Genomic DNA, 20872 nt, shown 5'->3' with positions numbered 1-20872 from the left:
TACTCTCATTTGCTCCAGCAAATCCTTTCTGCTCCACCTCAGAGCTGGTAAAGAAGTCTGGCTGCAGGGCTGGCAAAGGAGCTTATACCTTGTGGGGTTGTGTTGCACATTACAATGGGGCTCACAAATAACCCTCTTAAATTTTGTAGGGATTTCTCTTGCAGTGATTGTGTTATTGTCCTATCAAAAAGAGCGCTAAAATACAGAACCTGTAGTTGTGCAGCCTTTCATTATTTTCTGCTCTGAATGCTGCTATACTGAGATGTTGCTTTTCTTCTGATGTGCATAGAGGAATTCCAGGAACACAGGTCCCTGGAGGGTTAGAGAGCCCAAATCGGCTGCTGTTGTGCATTGCAGGCTGGGCTCCCTGGGAACAGATCAGCTGCTCCCAGGAGGGATACAGCTTTATCTTTTCTCAGTGAGCGTGTTCCCATGGAACCTGGTGGAAGTGCATCTCCGCTGCAAAGGGAAGAGGCTTACGCAGGTCAGCAGCTGCTTTGCTTATAGCACCTGCTGCCTTGTGCAGAAGCAGCTCATTAAAAACTTTCCTTACTGAAGCAGCAAGTCCTGAATGTCGTTGACTTCATCAAATTGCACTTCCTACACACTCTGGTGGAAATTTTGGTATAAGCCATAGCCAATGGAATAATACTACAAAAAGTATTTGCTCACTTGGGAATATATTCTCTTTCATAATTAATTTCTAATTTGTGTAGGTCTATGCATGGTAAAAAAATAAGAAAATAGGCAAAGAAGCTTGCGAAGCCACACAGCAGCAGATAGAGGCATCATGGTAGGAACACTCATAAATGAAGTTGGTTTTCAAAAGTTTGTTTGTCTTACACCAGGTAGGTGCTGGCAGAGTGGTGAAATGAATAAACATTCTGTCAGATGCTGCTACAAGCAAACCCTGAACACTGTGTGTAAGCCAGACAAGGTTTACAAGCTCCTGGTGCATAGAACATCCTACTCATAATTTTGAGCCAATGGCAAGAGACACTTGAACAAGATACCAAAGTAATTTTTGTATTGGTAGAGCCTGTGAACATGTGAAAGAAATACTTTCACTTCTGTTATACTGAAGGGAGCTGCAAGGTAAGAATGTCCGCGTGCTTCTTGCTTTATTCGTAGTGATGGACTGTCTAACAGCATGGCTTTGGGACAGGAAGGAAAGGAAGAGTTCTGGGGAGCACCAGAAATTATAACTGTCAGCTCTCATCCGATTTCGGCTTCCAACGGAATGTATCAGTCTGTTCGTAACTAGTGAAAAGTGCAAGCTCCTAGCTGTGAATCAACCGGTAGAGGTAAGCGTGTTTACTATACAGGACTTGCTAAAGGGAGGTTCCTCTTAGTTTTCCTCCATGGAATTCCCCCTGAGTCTTTAACTTTTCTACAGCAACTGATCTGGCTCATTTCCTCCTTTCTGGTATCACTTTCTATAAGCCCTGGGCAGGGATAGCAGCTCTTCTCACTTTTGGGTTCTGGATCCAGAGTGACAGAGCAGGAACTGTCCAGCTATCTAAGGTCAGTTTTTCCTCAGCTCTTGAATGCAGTGTTTTTTCATGGGAAATGCATCTTATCTTTTTGTAGATATTGGTAACTATAATGTGTCAGTATCCGGACCTGTATTGCTTGAAATAGTAGTAGGATGAGGTCTGAATGCAGGTGAAATTTTGGAGAATTTTTAACAATTTTGTTTTGTGGCTAGCTGTGTTATTTGCCCAAAAGGTTGCTGTAGTTTATTTCAGGCTTTGCTAAAAACGCACTTGTTTTTTGTATAAATGTTTGCTCCAATAGAAAGTGAAACTGAGGATTTGTAGAAGAAATTGGCTTATTTCCAGTTTTTTCACTGGCTTTGCTTTTTCTGGCTTTACGTTCCCGTTTAGGAGAGCTGAGATACTGTCTTGAAAAAAGTCTCTGCGCAAATGTACTTTTTCTGCCAAAAAAGCTTATAGGCAAGGTGTCTGCTTTATTCCATGTGGCTGCTGGGATGGGAGAGCCAGGCACAGCTGTGATACACCAGGCGATACTGGATCTGAAAAGGCAAATTCTGCTCTCAAATCACAACTCTGACACCTGCAGGACAGCACGTTATGAGTCTGCCTGAACTCGGCTGTCTCCAGCACAAGGCCAGTAATGTTTCTTTTATCTGTTGTGTTGGTCAGTATCCAGCTAAGTTCATTGAAAGGCAGAAGCTCTTTTTACCTGATATTCATACTTATAAAAACTTCTTTAAACTCATCTCTAAGGGGAATGTGGCAGAATATAGAGCAGCTTCTTTTCAAGCATCATCTCTCTTCTGCCTTTTTAGACTATAAAGCCCATGGAAAGTAACACACCACTCCATCAGCAAGATAAAGACTGTAGGTAAAAGTAACATTTTCTGTAAAATCAAGTAATACCATGGGAAAAGTTAAACTGGCTTCCAGATGTATAAGCCTTTCATGGATCTAAAATAGAAACTAAAACCTTCAAAGCTAAATATAAATTGAGCATCATTACTTGCAGTTTACAATAATCAGACCATCTCTGAAAGGAAAATCTGTTTGGTGCCTGTGGAGTAGAGCAATTGTTAGCGATGGATTTGGGGAGAGGAAAGGGAGACAGGTGACTGTAGCACGGAGGGAACGTCATGCTGGTATGTGTGCTGCACACAGTGACATAACCTCTGGGGGATGCAAAGAAGAGAGAAGAGTCTCTAAAGTTGTTTAAAAATTTTAAAAAGTCTTTAAGATTGTGGCTGCTGATAATGAGCTTTTGGCTCAGAGTACCAGTGTGTCGCTGGACTCCTTATTTAGAGTTTGATATAACCTGTTTTTTGTCAGCATGCTTCACTCAGATTCACGTGTAGCCCTTAATGGGTCTGAGGTGTTGCTGAAGAAATGTTATTTTCCTGCAATCTTTGTGTTTAATTTTTCAACCTCCCATCTTCACAGCAGTCCACTCTTATTTTTCTGTAATCTGAGACTTGGAGCTGTAATGTTATGTCATCTTCTGGCTAAGAAATGTGTGATTTGCATGGCACTACTATTCTTTTTTATGAATTGCCCTCAGCTTCCTAAGCCGGTACAAAAATAAAATTGTGAGGGGATTTCCTCTGTTCCTGGAATGACTTTACATAGTTTCATTTTCTTAATCTGTGTACTCATGTGGGAGATTATTTTATTATCTGTCAGAGCAGATGTCAACAAGGTTTTGGGAAGGAAACCCTGTAACAAATCTTCTCAGAAGCATACACCTTATTTTTGGACTAAATGCTCCATTATTGTCTGTATAATCCTTCTCCATTCTTTCAGATACCATCTGTTTTTTATTTAGTAATAGACCCCGTTACCTGGAGTCTTCAACATGTTGTTCCCTTAATGTATCACATTATCACAGTATGTTTGGGATTGGAAGGGACCTCAAAAGATCATCCAGTCCAATCCCCCTGCTGGAGCAGGAACGCCCAGGTGAGGTCGCACAGGAACATGTCCAGGCGGGTTTGAATGTCTCCAGAGAAGGAGACTCCACAACCTCCCTGGGCAGCCTGTTATAAGACATATATAAAAATCAAATTACTGGGGCAAAATGATAAATCACAGCCACCTCCCTTATCTTCAGAAGTTAAAAATGCCCCATCTAACTCTTAAGACTTGTATGTGATTTAAGTGAACACCTGCTCCTTCTTTAACTGGATTATTTTTCCTGGTACAGTGATGTTCACTAATTCTTTTACTGCTTGTCCAGCATTTTAAATTCATATGATATCACTTGGCCTCTAAAAAGAGCCCTGAAAAAAAAAAAAAAACAACATTGAGAGTCTTAGAAGTGAATCATATTGTGCTGTATATGCAGAATATGGAGCAAAACAAAGCACATCCCAGGTAGAGCCCTTGCTGGCACAGGTGCACACTGAATCATTGCACAGGTAATGCAAAGGGAACTATACGGAATACAGTGATGCAGCTGGAGTGTATAATCTGCTGAAAGGTCTTATTTAAAGACAGAAAGAAAGAAATCTGTCTTAACCAGCGTTCAAACAAGAAAGGGCTGAACTTTCTGAATGGCATGGCCATACATTCGCAGTACATCCTGCCTTGCCCTGCCTAGCACATGCACTTTGTGCTGCAAGAGAGGGCACCTGTGTCCTCGGGGACTTCGATCTTTCATCCTGCAGGTCCATGCAGGGTCCAGCTTCCTCCCCCCGAGAGCTGGCTCTAGCGTTCGCAGCCCAAACACTGAAATTATTTGGAGATTTTTTTAGTCCTCTGATGTGAAAGTGTGCCAGACACCCAGTTAGGCAGCACTGGGTGGGATCCCAAAGGGAATGTATTGTCAGTAAACTGACTTAAAATCACGTATGAAACAACAGAGAAAGTGCTGAGCAGTGCAGAGCTCATTCATCTTTGGTCTTGGATAGGGGATTGCTGGGATGCTGCAAGGAAAAAGGGGAAGCTCTGGGAGAGGAATTGCAGTTGTAAACAAGCTTGGTAATGTCTAGTTTCAGTTTGTGTGCTTCAGTTACAACACCCAGCAAACCCTCGATGACCCTGAGGTCTAATTCTCCTTGCCTCTGGCTCTCTCGGTGTGGAAATTTTCATCTTGCAAAAATTCAATCCAGTGTAGTTAATAGAAAGAGCTATGTATAAATTTGTGTCAAAACCAAAGTAATTAAGAAAAAAAGAGGGTAAACTGAGGGCCATTCAAACTGATGAAACAAAAAAGACAAGTAATCAAGTTTTTCATTCTTGAGAGGGTGGCAATCTTCATTCTTCCAAAGGGAGAAGGCTATGTTGCTCTCACTCCTGTGTTCCTGGGTCATAGCACCTTTTACGTTCAGATTTTCAGCTCTCTGGCCTGTCTTGGCACTGGTGAGACTTGCTCTTGATTGCTTCCTGACTTCTTGACCATGGTAGCTGAAAAGTATTTTGCATTACTTACATATTTATCCACAGGGAAATGCTATTGAGAGGCTGAAAACAACAGAAGCTCTTACGACTATGACTTCATTGAAGCTTAGCATTTCCATGATGATTAAGTAGTCTTACTTAGTCTCTTTCCATAGGGCTTGCCCTTTGCTATGTCTGCTGTAATCAAGCAGTTTACTAATCACTGAACTTGCATTCCCGTTATGGCTCCTGCCCAATTACTTCTTTCTCTCTAACCCCAAATTATATTGACCCAGAGGTAATGCTTCTATAGCATTATTTGCAAAGTCTGGCAACCTGGCATCCTGAAAGGCCGAACTTTGTTTAGATTTTACATTAATTCAACAAAGCAAGTCGCAAAGCAAAATGATGCAACAAACTGAAAACTTAATCTGGTGTGTTTATAAACTCATTCTTGGTTCTCATGCAGGTTTGTCAACTTCTGCTTTTCATTTTTAGCACAGCAAGAAACAATTTGAAATTTTGATGATTTTGGTAATGTAACAAGGCCACACAACATGAACAAGGAGAACTACCTGAGTGTAGGTTATTCCTACTTGTGGGACTTCACTGTGTCCACCTGCTGTTCTGAATTCTGGCTCGAGACTCTGGTGTCTTCTGCAGCAGAAGGCAGAGAGGCCATTTCTGAGCCGTTCACAGGGACAGCCCCACAGAGGGGTAAGAGAAATGAAGATTCATTTATAACAAAGCAGCACGTGGTAACGTGTGACCAGGGCTGCTCTGCCTCTCTCAGCAGAGCTGCAGTGGTAGCTGTGTTTCTCTTTTTCCATGTTGCAGGTAGAGTTCATGGTACAGCAGGTTGCTCCACATTTGCACACCTCAGGGGTCAGGCGTGCAGCTGGGGACAGCAAGGACATTCTGCTACAGGCAGAACATCTGAGAGTGTGTTACAGCTGTCCTTCGTCGCAAAGGATGCTGCTTGATGCCAAGCTGAAACTTTTCATGGCTGTGGTGCATGGTCTGTTTTAACAGCATGTGGTCTGGAAACGTTGCTGGTTATTCCTTTCATGCCGGCACCTCAGTACTATAGTGGAGTAAATCACTTGGATTGCCAGCCCAGCTGGCATTCATATCAGTGATCTGTAAACACTGAGGAGCAAATATTTGTTTTTCAAATAGTTTGATAAAGACAATGAATAACCAACAAGTAGTGTTACTCCACTACCTGCAGAATATCCAGGAAGAATGTTTGTGTTTATTCTAGTGCCTACTGCAGTAACTGGAAGGAAATAGAAGGGATTTAAAAAGAGGTGGAGGAAGAGATAAACTTTATGAAGAAAGGCAGCTGCAGCAATCTAAGCAGTTCTCATTTAAGCATGGGTGACTGGGACAGGGAGCACCCTGGATCAGTCAAATTTATCTGGTACTGTATAGCACTCTGCTTGGAAGGCTGTGCTGATTCCCAGCTCATGAGTAGGTACACACATGAGTTCTGAGGGCAAGAGAAAATTGATTACAAAATCATTGTGATAGATTCCAAAATGCCAGTGAGTGCCCTTTTACCAGAAACTAATTCCCAAGGTGACCATGCTATTTTGTATGCAAACAACCAGATGGTTTGGGAAAGAATGATATCAAGTAAATGTTCTACCTTTCACTGTTCCTTCTTGTGCAGAGGAGATGTCTCCTAGTGCCATCTCCAAGGCTTAGCAACTGGGTGTAGCATCCCAGCCAGAAGCTCCTTCCCCTGAGAAGAAGTTGTCCTGACAGTAAAGAATGGGATTCTTCTTCCATCCTCTTCACTGCAGTCTTCTCATGGAGTTGTGACTTATTCAATACTTGATGTTTTTAGTCCAGGTGGTCAGACTGCAGTACCCACTGCCCTGATTGGAGTGAAAAATAGATAAGTCTAATTGCAAGCTGTATTTGGATCTATAAATTTAAGTAACTCAGGGTTATAACTCAATGCAAGACTTGGTAAGCAATACCGGTTCCACAGCCATCAGATCTCAGTGTCATGTCAACAGAAAGCCACAGTGCAGGACTTGTAGTTTTGGTTGACAAAATCTGTGGCTTTGTCATAGCTAACTGTTTTACAATTTGATTTCAGACAGCAAGGGACAAATCATGGATTCAGCACTTCTGTCTGAGAATGGCTATCTTGATTTGCTGCACAGTGACATTGATCTGTTGCATCTGTATGCTGTCCTTGATCCAAAGTCATCTGGAAACGAAGATGATGTCTTCTCTGCAGGTTAGTAAAACACTAAAAAAATACTTGATTAGTTTAGTCATCATGCTGTGAGTTATTACCATCTCCTCTCAATTATATAGCCATATAATGGCAGTTTATCATGGTGGCTGGTCTAAATTCAGCAGACATTTGGTCTCACAACATGATAACTTTGTATCTGTGTATATAAGTGACTGCTTACAGAAACCATCATGTTTTGTAAACTGTACATATTTACAACTTCCTGCACTGTCCCTCATCAAGGTGTGAGGCTAATGCATTTGGTTTGGATATCATTCATGGAAGTAATTTATTTGCAAACATTTCTGTTGTAAGCTGGTCAAGTGTAATTGTCAACACTTTTGTAGTTTCAAGCCAAAAGCTTTGCAAAAGGGAGACTTTTAGATGAGTTTGTGATTAAGCCAGTCTGCAAACAAACTAGCATTTCTAGAGCTTTCTGAGATCCTAAGGCACCCACACAATGGACTTTCACTGCCAGGTGCTGTTTTACAACTTTTGGGGGCACAGACCAATGATTCTATGATTCTGTGACAGGGGAGAAAGCAGAAGGGCCAGGGTGTAAAGGTGACAGGTTCTTGTATGTAAGTTCCTACAGATAATCAGTTTAGGAGGTTGCCCTGGCTCTCAAACTTTCTGCTCCTGAATTTGTGTGAAGGTTTGGGAACATTCTGCTCCCCCTGAGTCTGCTGGCATAGAAGCATGAAAGTGCTGCTGACTGTGTTGTGGAGCAACAGCTGAGCTCATTTTAAAGAAATGCGGTTGAAAGTGGCAATGAAATGAGAAGAACAGATGTACGCCAGGCTTGAAGTCCTATAGCTCTGTGCCCAACAGGTGTAAAACAACACCAAATTGGAGGATACCACCTCACATCCTTGTTGCTTTCATGAGTGACCAGCATCAGCAGGTACATGGGCAAATTGGTGGAGGACTGAGCACCAGAATCTGGGATCATCCTTGTGATTAATTATTTTCCAGGCTGAGCTTTGGTTTCTCAACTTCTGACTGCTAGTAGCACCCGCAGGAGTGTTTCTTCACTCACATGGCTTCACTGCTTAGTGACTGAAAGCAGGATGAGTTAGGGATCAAGGACTGACTTGTCGTATCAGAGATGTTTCACTGATTTGAATGTGCTTTTAAGCCTTAGCAATGTCTGAGGTGATAGTGATAAATTGAACACTGTCAGAACATGGTGCCAGTAACTGGAAACTGAACATCTCTGCTGTGAAGACATTACTGTGGTCCTGGGTGTGTGTTTGGCCTTGGCCAACTAGCAGCTTCACAGGGAAATTGTAGCTGCAGTTCAGGGGTTAGTGTGCACCCAGCATTGTTCTGAACAGGAGTTTGGATGGTACCACCATCGCCTAAAGAATGAGAAGGTTTAACGGTATGGATCAGTCTGGGCCATGTGTGTAGGCCCTAGTGTCATAGAACAGATTCTGGAGCTGTTTTCTTTACTAGGAGAAATAATGTCTCAGTGTTTAGCAAAAGAAAAGTGTTGATGTTTGGGTGACTATAAATTACTGAGAGTTCTGTTCTGTTCCTATTTAGCCAACACACGATGAAGAGCCAAAGCCTTACACTGAAATAACCAATCTGCCTTTTCTGTGTGTCCTGCTATCTGTTTTTTTTACTTCTTGGTTATGGCTTTCATTGAGCTGATGTGTACTCCTTTTTAATTCTAGATCCTGAAGTTGATGCCAGCAATAACGATCAGGTCAATAATATGGATTTCCCATATACACTGGAAAATGGTGAAAATGGGGATGAATTCTATCACTGTTCCAACACCAGAGATGCTTACGCAAGAATAGGTATGAAAGCAATTTTTGTTTTTTAAATCATTATTTTCCAATCACTTGCTATAGCTATTTCTTACAAATTCCATTTTCAATCTAAAACAGCGTCATATACTCAAGTGGCCGGTCCCTCATGCATGGTCCATCTAGCCAGGGTACCTAAACCTGTGTGTGGTGGGGAAACAGATGAACAGTAGCATGTGGTTCTTGGGGGAAAATCTCTCTATTAATGGCTCCTTCTGCTTAATACTTCCTGTCTCAACTTCTCCTTTCTCATGTTCTTTATTTCCTGAACAATTTACAAGAAAAACTTAATTTAACTCTTCAGTTTCATTTATACTGCAGAATTCTGTTAATCATGGTAAGTTTCCAAGAGCTTTACTGTGAAATTCTCTGTGTCATTACTGTGTTCCTTTTTCTTTTTCCTTCTTGATAGCTGAATTAGCAGAATATGTGCTCAAAGATCATCAGGAGAAGCTGATAGAAGATGCCTTTGGTAAGATTTATGTGGCAAATTTTAATTTTCTCCTTGACTGTGTTCTGGCTAACATCTGCACTGTACTTCACCCCCAAAAATCAGACACCAGTAAAGTTTCTATACATCTGGTATCCCCTTTTTTTCTCCTGGGAACTGTGTCCCACAATTTTCTTGGCAAACATTGAGGATTCTTTGTATTTTTGCAGTCTTTTCTCAAAGATGGCAGTTTTATTTCTGATCACGTCAGCATGGCCATAGTGCATGCATGGCTTAACTGCCTAGTGCAGTATGTGCCCTCAATTAGCATCAGACTCATTCTGAGCACAGCATGGATGATATATGTAAGTTCGTTAAATCTGACCCACCCAGAGAACCTTGCATGTGTATAAATGGAGTTCCTGTGCACTTATTTCTGTCCAGGATGCACAGACCTGCCTGAGGAAGCATGTCAAATTTTACTTCTCTCCCTGATCACTACAGCACTTGTATAATATACCCATAGTAAATGATTCCTTCTTTCGGTGCTTGACCAGAGATAATTGCTTGACTTTTGGTATAAAATCATTGTTTTGGCAGTGGCATAAATACAGCTGTTTGCTATTTCAGAATATATATACATATATATAAATATTTGGCCATTGGGAAATGTGTAGAATCAGAAAGATTCACAGAATCTGTATATACCCTGTTTTATATTTGGGTAAGGTAATTTTGAACAACTTACCAAAGGTCAGTCCTTACCTAGGACAATTCTGACTTTTAAAATGCTTTTTATTGCTCCCTGGTGTGTTTAGAATTTGAGGATTTTTGCACCTAATGACAAAATTTATATTGGTTTTAGAGGAAACAAGATACAATACTTAAGTATTTGCAGTAGAAGAATGGTATGGATAACTTCACAGTTCTTATGAAACAAAATATAAAATCTGTTTAGAACCCTTTACTCTGTCTCTTAGAAACTAACCCTTTTTGTATAAAAATAAGTAACTTTACACTGTGATGTTTTATCCTTTACTTATCGTTAGAGCATTGAGAAGAACTGATGTTTTATTAGCCACTGAATTTGTAACAGTAGATTAATATTTTGCCATTCAGAAACTAATACTGGGTGACAGAATCTGTATTCATAGCTCAGTGGGCTTTCTAAATCTTAATGATGTGGATATGTGTTTTATTGCATCATTTTTTTCGTCTTTTGTTTGCAACATATTTCATCTTTGCCTGTTGGTGTGTTTCTCTTGCTTTTACCTCTTTCTGTAATTTTTCTAGGATAACAAAGGTTGACATTTGGCAATATTTCATGTTTTTTAGCAGGGAACCTTATTTGGGATGAAATAACTGCTGAAAACACTGAGAAATTTACTGACATAAAGATGCAGAAATGTCACAAACGACGTAAGTGAAAACCAGTGAGAGTTTGAAAGGCTGTAGTGTTTGAATTCTAAATCTGCATTATGGTGCTTTGGTTTTAACACAGCCTCAGTGCATCTCTCATGTAGTTCTTCACTGATACAACCAGATGTGCTTCTCCTGATTTTGCTTATCTTGTGTGGGCTGGAAGTGAAAACAACTCCCCCAAGCACATTCTTTACAATTCACAGATTTTCTTTTCCTCTAAAATGACATTAAGCATGTTGTGTTTCTTCCCTTTTTAAATCATCTGTGTGACAATGTTAACTTTGTTTTCAGTGTACCTATAGCTTAGCAAGCATTAGCTGAATGATTCCCTCTTTAATAGCGAGAACAGCAAAAATCTTTGATTACTAGTACAAAAAACTAGTACAGCCTAATTGAAATTTCACATAGTAAAATAATGTGAAGCTTTTCACATTCATATTTTATCTATTAGATGTGTACAGTTCTGAAATAGCTGAATTGAAACTCCTACCACCCCCTTCTACTTTAAAAAGTTTAAATAAGTTTCCACGGTGGAAACTTAAAATTACCAAACTGGTTCAATTTTTATCACTTGCTGTCTCTGTTTTTCTTTCAGCCTTCTTAGGCTCTGCAGAGAGTTGCTCTGAAGCCTCAGAACCCAAATACAAGAAAATTGGTAAGTTATTGGCTGAATAGGAAAAGATTATTGAACATATATTGTGTTGTGTTCCAAAGTCTCATCCTCTGTTAGGTATTGGAACTCTGCCTTTTAGGGAAAGTTTGCTCTCATAGGTTTCATGTTACAGCATTTTTGTGCATTTTCGTGTTTCCACTTCCAGCAGAGTGAAAATCACTGTAGAATCACATTCTTATTACACACCTCTGGCTAATTCATGATGCACCAAGTCTGTGCCCTCTTATCAGTAGCTATTAAAATACGCATCTTATGACCAGCTATGTGGTAGCCTGGAAAGAGTTGGATCCTTGTGCTTCAAAAGCACACTGTCCTGCTGGCTGATAGAAAACTTCCTTAGCATCAGCAGAAGCACAGCTGAACTTTTCTAAATCCATCTGAGAGAAGGAAGCAGAACAATGGAGAACTGAGTGGTGCCAAACTTCGTAATTTTTATCATGTACACCTTTTGTTTATGCTGGGTCATGTGACTGGGGCCATAGTTTGGCATTTCCTGGGTTTGTCTCTCTTTTCTTTTAAGTGCGACACCTTCCAAAAATCCAGTGAAACATCTTAGTGAGAATAATAATTGTGCAGAGATGGCTTCTTGGCCCAGGCCATGATATTCAGTCCTTTAAAACAAAGTAAGGGTGGGAGAAAGGGAAATGTCTAGGTGTTGCACGCCATTAGACCATCTGGAGGGCAGTACCTGTGGCACCAGGCAGGCTGTATCTTGTTCCCTAGGTGTAAACTGATGTTAAAGTTCTTACCCAGCTGTAGCCCAGATGGTTATCTTGGGGAGAGCTAAACCAGCAAAATTCTCTTCCAAAATCCCCATGAGAGCAAGCACCTTTGGATGAATATCTTCTATTGTGTTTGGAAGCAACATATGTGTTACCGCATGGCAGTCTACTTCCCAGGCTTCCTAAGGGGAGCTCTGACTGTACCAAATCCCGTGGGCCATGTACGTGCCAGGATGGGCAGCCAAAACCAGCGTGTAACCCAGGAGCCATCCAGAGAGCGTCTGGGTTGTGGGACTGCACCGCTGCAAAATTCAGGCTGGTGATTGCTGAGGAACTGGCATGGACAGGGAGAAAGTCATAGAGAGCACACACATGCACTGGGACCCAAGCTGGTTTTCCAACGTTCATGTGGACTTCTGGGGGCGCTTGAGCAGAATTAGCTGCTGGAAAGGTAATCAGAGTTCCTACGGAACTGGTACCTGCTGGTTGCAGTTATCCAGACACAAGTAAGGTTCCTGGAAGTTGGTACTCATTAAAGGTGGTTTACCTTTTATCTTCTTAAATTCCTTTATAGATTTGGCACTTTTTAAAGCCTATATTTATGCCACACTAACAATGTGAGTTTTCACTAAGGAAATGGCACATCAGTTCCTGTTCAAATGAAAACCAAAACCAAAACAGAAAAACTGCCTCACCCTACAGAGCTTGCATTCCAGTGTACACTATCATCACAGAGCTAACAGGGGCTGTGGGAAGCTGCGCCCATCCTTTTCCCGAAAGTGCTCAGAGTATTATCATTCTTTCTACCTTGCTTGACCCAATGAAGGTGCTGAGGGAAGGACTCTATACATAAGGTACTATAAGAACCGGGTCCAAAAACTCTGACTGACAGAAAGACGAGGTACATGACAAAATCAAGAATTTATTTAACCTGTCATAAAATGTGTCACAGTATGACCCTGCGTAGGCACATACATCAGCTCTTCAGAAGTGTAAGACTATCTACAGTAAAGTTCAGAGTGGTAAGCCAAAGATGAGATTTGTTCAAAGGAACTGAAGGAAATTAAACTTTGGATGTGCCTGAGTCTTTGTGGCTAGCTATAACAGCACCTGATCTGACTGTAGCAACACAACAATCCTTAGCTAGGAAATCACATGGGAATTCCATATGCTGATTTACATACAAGCTGAAAACACTTTTAAAAGTCTCTTTTTATACCACAGTAAAAATGAGAGATTCCTGTAACAAAATAATACATCAGTTCCTGATAAAGAACATAAACAGGTCCCACCCTAAAGAGCTCGTGTTCCAGGTGGCAGCGTACACTATAGTGGCACAAAACTCACATAGGTTTGTAGCTCCTGATAAAACATTAGACCGCAGAAAGTGATTAAATAGAAACATAATTTTTGCTGCTGGACTTGGCGGGGGGAAGAAAAGCTAAACCAACTCTGAGAATAAGGGCGTGGCAAAACCAAGGAAACTAGCAAACTAGTTCAATATACCAAGTGTATGTTACTTGATTTGTAAGAAGCTTGTGATTAGCAGATGAAACCACACAATGCACGTGAGTGTCCCTCCCAGTTTGTCCTCTTGGAAAAATAACACAAGTGCTGTGGAGAAGTTGCATCTCTTAACACTCAGGTGTTTGTGACTGTTCCTTGGGAAACCCTCCTAACACAGACTAGTTATCCTTACAAGCACTGTCGTGTCTAAGTAGAGAGTCAAGGTCCTCAGTTGTCCTTGAGCCTGTGCTTGGGAAACTTAGTACAGCCAATGTAAGACCTTGTCATCTCTTATCTGTCAATCATCCGTGTGTAAGATCATTTACATCTAAACACATCTGAAGGTTTCTAGGAAGAAGATGGGCCAGGAAAGATGAAGAAAATGAAAAGAGCAAACTACTGAGAAAAAAAAAAAATGTTCTTCTACAGAGTTTCATAAATCCATTTTAGATTTTAAGACCTGAGTAAATTTCATAAAGCTTTGTGAATTGTTCTTGCTTTTGGAAAACCAAAACACAACTGATCAGATTCAAGTGGTTTATGGTATCTATTGAGACCTCTTCTTCGGGGCCCTGAACTTCCAGCAATGAAATAACTTTCTCCTTTTGTTTTGCCTTTTTTTGTTTTCAAGTGGAAGGACCTGCAGTGCCTGCAGGGAATGGCGGTTTCTTAACTATGCCTCTCAACAGCCAGCCAGCCAGCTCCGCCTCACTAACTAACCAGTACATGTCCTTTTCTGTTCCTGCTGCCAATGTGCTGGAAAGAAGTTTTGTAATTCCTGGTATGTACAGTAAAGCTGTAGGTGTGCATCTGTACACAGGTTGATTTATACAAGGGGAACGCTCTTATAAATCTGATCCTTGACCATGAACAGTGGCAGGGAAAACAAGCATGGCAGCTGTTTCAAGCACTATAAAGCGTGGCAGTCACTGAAAGAATGCAGACTATTCAAGGGAAATTAGAAGTGCGTTGCCCCTATGAAACAGAACGAGTCTTTCATTTAATTGGTGAAGTGCAGGTTAATAAATAAGATAATGGAGTTATTTACTATGTGCTAATCTAAATATTTGTCTTAAGAATAGGAAATCACAAAAATTTCGTTAATAAGTTTTAGTTTAGTTCCAAATCGTTCTTTCTCCAGAGGTTTGTAAAGGACTGCAGGATAATGGTATTTGCAACAGTAGAGCAAAATTTAGGTTGTAATTTTGTTCACAAAAACTGAGTACTAATCCCGGTGATGGGCTGTGTAGCCCCCTTGCCTTGATCATGTTGTGGAGCAGAGGGTGCCCATGGTACACCTGCAAGTGCTAGTGACAAAGGCACAATTCAACACCTTTCACTCTTAAATCTATGCTGGAAAGGAACCAAAAAGCAGTGGATGAGTTAGAAGCCTTGAAGTATCTGATGTTAGCTGAAGCAGCACAAAGTAGCAGAAGAAATTCTGTCACACCTACAGAAACTCAGAGCTATGGCTGATTAAATTGCAAGCACTGCATCATCAAAAACACTTCCGAGTGTGGGCTCAGAGGGAAGAAGCTTGTTGGCTGTGAGCACCTGCTGTGTGTGCAGTAATGTGGGAAAGTTATAGTGCAAAGGATGGTAAAATTCATCCAGATACGTAATATTTACGCATTTTCTTTCTTCTGTATCTCTGGTCCATAAATTTACAGACTTTGCCTAAAGCACTTTTCCTTATCTTAATAAAATTTCTCTTCGTAGTATCAAACCCCAGCATCATTAAAAGCTGGGTAGTCCCTTGTATTTCACATTTGCCATACATTTTAAGAGTTTTTGTTTAGTGGATTCTATGGACCTAATTAGTTCTGGTTCATGACCTTTCCACTGGGAATATTTGCCCAGAAGCTGCCAGAAAGGATAAGTAGCTTAGAGAAAGCCTTTTATTTCTTAGAAACTTTTAGAAACCTAGAGCCTTTAAAAATAGAAGAGTAATTACTCGGCATTCATTTCAGGATCGTCAACACCTTTGATTCCAGAGTGTCTACCTGTCAGCACGGAAGGGAGCCAAGAGGACACAGACTTTGCAGATCCTCCTCAGCAGATACTTAACTTTGTTCTTGAAAGTGGCACATCTGATGTTATAATATATCCAGGTAAGAGCAATAACCCTTTATCCACATCAATAGGTAGAAAGTACTGGAAAATCAGGGCTTTCAATACAGTATTAAGTTTCCTCATATTAGTTACTGATAGCTATGATGGGCTGAAAACTATCATTTGTTTCTTGCCAGTGCTGACTTCTTCCATGGAAACGCTGGTATCCCCAAGTTTTCCAGTTAGCTTATGTGGTAAGTAGAAAATGAATTTTTGTGTATACAGTGCTTTGGATTGGGAGAGGGAGAATATCACTTCTACCCAAAGCCAATTCTCCTCTCCAGGCTTTACTCATATTGACTTTATCGAGGAAAATAAAAATCAATGGAGTTTCCTTCTTTGTATTGATCACTGGCTGCTTAGTCTAGTCCAAAACACAGAGCAGATAAAAGATTGTAAAGCTACGGGTTCAGCTGTATAGTAGCAGCCAATCCACTGTGTTTGCTATGAAGTCCAGGTTCTGGAAGAAGTCTTCTTGTCTAGTTAAAACAATATAGCAAACAATACAAAAGCCCATCAGAAGTGGAAGTTGTGCTGGTACTGGCATGGCCTGAGTGCCTTAAACGCCTGGTGCTGGAAGCCAGACTGCAGTCAGCTCGCATGGATGCCCCAAAACCAAAATTATGATGGCACATGTAACTGAATACAGCAGCTTGATACACAGAAGAGCTTATAAGGAAATCAGAGCCTTGTTCAGGGGATAAGAGGCCCACCTGTGGTAGAAAACTTTCCTCAGACACTTTTCTTCCAGCCCTCAGAGCTCTTAGAACAGGGGGGTTGATTTCAGTGGTTGATGATCTCAGTATGCCTTGATGATCACAGTTACTTGCAGCTTAGTACAAGTATCTGTTGCCCTCTGGTGGCGACCACCACCCGAAATAGCAACAAATACCCCTTGCTTTGGGGAAGCGTTTGTAGATTATATATAAAATACTAATTATTAAAACTGATTTACAGCAGCACAACATATGTGACTATGTTGCAAACTTCAGAATTCCAAATGCAGCAGCAAAAATAGCACATAAGCTACCAAACCAGTCTCTTTTCCTTTTAAAAATATTAACACCTGGTTGATTTGGCGGATGCTGCTTCCCATCTAAATGTCTCATTGTACCTTTTCTTGGTTCTCATTCTTCTTGTTTTTATTTAATGAAATAAATAGTAAGCCAAAATCAGCCACTTGCCTGAAAACTGGCATGTCCCCTCTTTATTTAATATCTTAAGTTGTTTTTTATTCTACAAGGAGTACTATTTCTATATTAAACGTATTCTTGCACTGGGAAAAGCACTTGCTTATTAGAAGCCTGCTAGAAGCAACTCTGAACTCTAACCATTCCAACTGTTGCTGGTATGCAGAGTAGGAACGGATTGGGTTTTTTTAACTACATTCTACATCAGGATGAACCAAATATTATGGTACTAAATACATCTGTACAAATGTAGAGAGATTAGCCTGTTTGGGGGTTTTGTGTGGGTTTTCTTTGTTTTTTCCATCTCTCTGCTGAGTGTGATTACCACAAGACTATTGATGAGGTTGAGTTTGTTACAGTGTCTTATCAATTTAATTCCGTCCTGCATCTGCAAAGATTTTCCTACCAAGTTTTCTCAAAACTAATACTCTGTCAGTAACAGTCTACAGAAAACATGCTTGCTCTGAAAAACTCCCGATTTCTTTGTGTATGGCAGACACTGCTCATCTGGCCGGGTGCAGAGGTCTGCAGTAGTTTGAAACCAGGCAAAAAGAAAAATGGACAGTGACAGTACTTCATCAGGAAGAGTAATGGGTAAATCCACACTTAACGCTTGGTCACAGGTGTAGAATAACAAAAGGACGCTATTGCTTTGGATGACATAAAGAAGTGAATGTGAATTTGTGCACAACACTGACATTTGAAAAGAACAGCGGATGTCACCTTGTTGTGATAGGTCTTCTGCTTCATACCACTGTTGGTCATCTTGTTTGGTGTCGTACTGCCTGTAGCAGGTTGTGTCAGTCGAATCAGACTTCTGTGAGGATTTTTCCTCCTTTCCCTCGTCAAACAAACAAGATATCTCTTTCTCTGGAGAATACATAATTTATGTTGCAATGAACTCAAAAATTTGCATTAGCCCTACGAAGCGGCATGAATGACCATCTAGGTGTTTTCAATCAGATCGTTTTATTTCTCCAGGTTTGGAAATGTTCAAAGAAGTCCGAGTTCCCCTAATTCCTTCTGAAGAACCTCTCAAAAGACCAAGTGAGTTTAGATCTCTCAAGCTTAAAACTTCCAGTATTTTTTCCTAATTTTTCTGTGTTTCTTTCCACATCGAAAAGCTACTTTTTCTAGTAATTGTCATTGAACAATTTGTGAAACTGTTACAAGTGTCTGAGCACAATTCCCGTTTTTAAGATGTTAGACTTGTCTACCTTTAGATATCTGGCTGTAGTACCTACTTAGGAGGTCAGTGTATATGCTGTTTTTATCAGATGTGTAGATACCTCCAGAATTATTCAATTCCTAGGTCTAAAAGTGTCTATTGTGCCTGCACTCCTAAGTTGAGTACCTGCAGTTGGATGGGATAAATCCTGATCTACGTGCTTTATGGGAACTGATGTATTTTGAACATATTGTAATTAGTACTTAAGCCAGTCTGAAGCAACGGTGTGATTTGTGGACTGCTTTCTTCAGCTTGTGTGTGCTTTTTACTTCCTTAGAGCCAGTGGAAGATTTCTGTGCATCACTTATGGAATATTTCCGAGATGTGTGCAAGTCTGTGGCCATGGAGCGTGAAGTAGCTCTTGATCACCTGTTTATTGATGGGACACTTGTTCAGAGCCAAACTGAAACCAAGACTGGGAAGAACAGCATAAAAGCAATGGAAAAGGAGCTGGTAACTTGCAGTCTGCAAGGGAAGGAAAAAGCAGCTCTTACAAGAAGCCAAATATTTCAGATCCCAGGAGGTAAAGACTTAGAGACTAAAGTGATTGTGGTGCTGGGAAAAGCAGGAATGGGCAAAAGCATTCTTGTCCAGAAGATCTGCCAGGACTGGTCCAGTGGAGAGCTTTCTCAGTTTGAATTTGTATTTTGGTTTGACTGCAAACAAATAAGCGTGCCTGAGAAGCGATACAGCTTGAAGGATCTGCTGCTTGATTTTTTTGTAAAACCTCAAGAGGGAAGCAAAGAGATCTTCGAGTACATATTGCAAAATCCTGCTAAAGTCCTCCTGGTTTTTGATGGTTTTGATGGGTTGCATGATCATGAGAATTTTCCCCGTTGCTCGGCCAGCCATCCTGAAAAAGCCTTGTGCAGCGTCAAGGAGCTGCTTTCAGGACTCATCCAAAAGAAGATCCTCAATGGTTGTACTTTATTACTTACAGCAAGACCAAAAGACAAGGTGTACCAGTTTGTGTCCAAAGTGGATAAGACCATTGAATTGGTAGGATTTTCCCCTCAGCAGAGGGAATTGTACATAACCAAATACTTTGAAGGATTACCCTACCGTGATAATGCACTGAACTTAATCAAGGAGCGTGAGTACCTGTTCAGTCATTGTTACAGCCCTGTTATGTGCAGATTTGTTTGTTTTCTGTGTGAGACAGTACTTGAAACTGGAGACAAAAACCTTCCTTCAACTCTTACTACAGTCTTCCTGAAATTTGTCCAGCAAAAGATGATGCCTATGCAAACAGATGTTACGGCCCTGCAAAATCAAGAGAGTCTTGCTACACTAGCCCGTCTAGCCTGGCACCTTGGAGAAAAGCACCAAAGTGCCTTGAAAAGTGATCTTCTTCCTTCTAAGGAAGTTAAAGAGTTTGCTCTGAAACATGGATTTTTCCTGCCATTTGCATTCCCCAACCATTCAGATACTGGAGAAGAGGAATTTGGGAACACATTCTCTGATTTTGTCATTCAGAATTTCCTGGGTGCGCTTCACCTTATATTAGCAGAAGAGATCAAGGATAAAAGTCTAACAAAGTACCTATCTTTTCCATCCAAGAAGAAAAAACCTTATAACTGGTTAGATTTAGTGCCTCGATTTTTGGCTGGACTGTTGTTCCTCCAGGATGACCCCTGCTACTGCTGCCTTTCAAATAAAGATGTAAAACAATCAACCAAGAAGCAGAAAACACTCTTGAAGTATATTAAAAGGCTGCAGATAAATGAGCTCTGTCCAGAGAGGTTACTTGAGCTCTTCCATTGTATTTATGAAACACAAAGCAGTTACCTTTTTCAGCATGTGGCCTTAAGGCTCAAGCCAGACCTGTCTTTTCTAGGTGTAGTTCTTACTCCACCTGATGTCCATGTACTGCACTCTGTTTTAAAAAGGTCAAGAAAAGAGTTTTCCTTGGATTTGCGAAACAGCAGCATTGACATACAAGGGCTGAAAGACTTGATTGGCCTAACGAATGTGGCATCGTTCAGGTTGGTCACTCCTTGCAGATAGTAGACATATACATGTAGACATCTATATGTAGATGACATTTTTATGCAACAACACCAGTTATATCTGTTGATTTTGCATGTTTTGCCACTTCACAGGGCCTCCCTCAGTGATACCCTCAGGCTCTGGAAATCTTTAGAACAGACAAAAGACTATGAACTGCTGAAAGCATCAACAGAGAAGTTTGTTCTTGATCCCTTTAAGGCAAAGACAATGAAGGACATCAGTGACCTTTCAGACCTGGTAGAGATACAGGACAAGATGATCAATTGGTAGGCTCACTTGTAATCAAAGGTCCTCCTAAAATACTAGTGATTTAAGAAAATATGGGTTCACTGATGGTGCTGGAGTGTGGGGTCCTCTGCTTGTCCAAAGGAGCCATAACTAAGGCTGCACAAGCTCCTGGACCATCCCAGAGTCTCCCACCCCAGCGTGTGGTGGTTGTCATGGCCGGAGGAGCAATGACAGCAACATGCAGAATTTGTATTAAAATTGCCAATAAAAAAGCCAGCTGTCATTTTTTTCTTCAGTTTTCTTTTTGATCTCTGAGCACACTACCTTCTAATTGCTTTCAGTTAACTTGGGATAACTGATTTGTCCCCCTTGTAGCACCTGGGCTATAAATGAAGGATTGTTTTGC

General features: G+C 40.8%; 1 protein-coding gene across 9 annotated transcripts in view; it reads left to right on the top strand.

Annotated features, from left to right (window-relative positions):
• CIITA (class II major histocompatibility complex transactivator) overlaps nt 1-20872 on the top strand; it is a 39342-nt gene that overhangs the window by 9053 nt on the left and 9417 nt on the right. The window contains exons 1-13 of one of the 9 annotated variants that reach the window (XM_065030466.1): nt 354-1524; nt 1887-2129; nt 6982-7125; nt 8808-8936; nt 9358-9417; nt 10711-10794; nt 11393-11452; nt 14330-14479; nt 15669-15809; nt 15948-16004; nt 17982-18047; nt 18506-20213; nt 20331-20504. In XM_065030466.1, coding sequence (XP_064886538.1) covers nt 6999-7125; nt 8808-8936; nt 9358-9417; nt 10711-10794; nt 11393-11452; nt 14330-14479; nt 15669-15809; nt 15948-16004; nt 17982-18047; nt 18506-20213; nt 20331-20504 — 2756 coding nt within the window. In that variant the 5' untranslated portion in view covers nt 354-1524; nt 1887-2129; nt 6982-6998. The other 8 variants (XM_065030471.1, XM_065030470.1, XM_065030467.1 and 5 more) reach the window with 8 other exon arrangements.

Source organism: Columba livia, chromosome 15 (genome assembly GCF_036013475.1).
Source record: "Columba livia isolate bColLiv1 breed racing homer chromosome 15, bColLiv1.pat.W.v2, whole genome shotgun sequence".
Taxonomy (NCBI): domain Eukaryota; kingdom Metazoa; phylum Chordata; class Aves; order Columbiformes; family Columbidae; genus Columba; species Columba livia.
The sequence above is the reverse complement of the archived record's forward strand: the minus strand, read 5'-3'. Positions and strand labels throughout refer to the sequence as shown.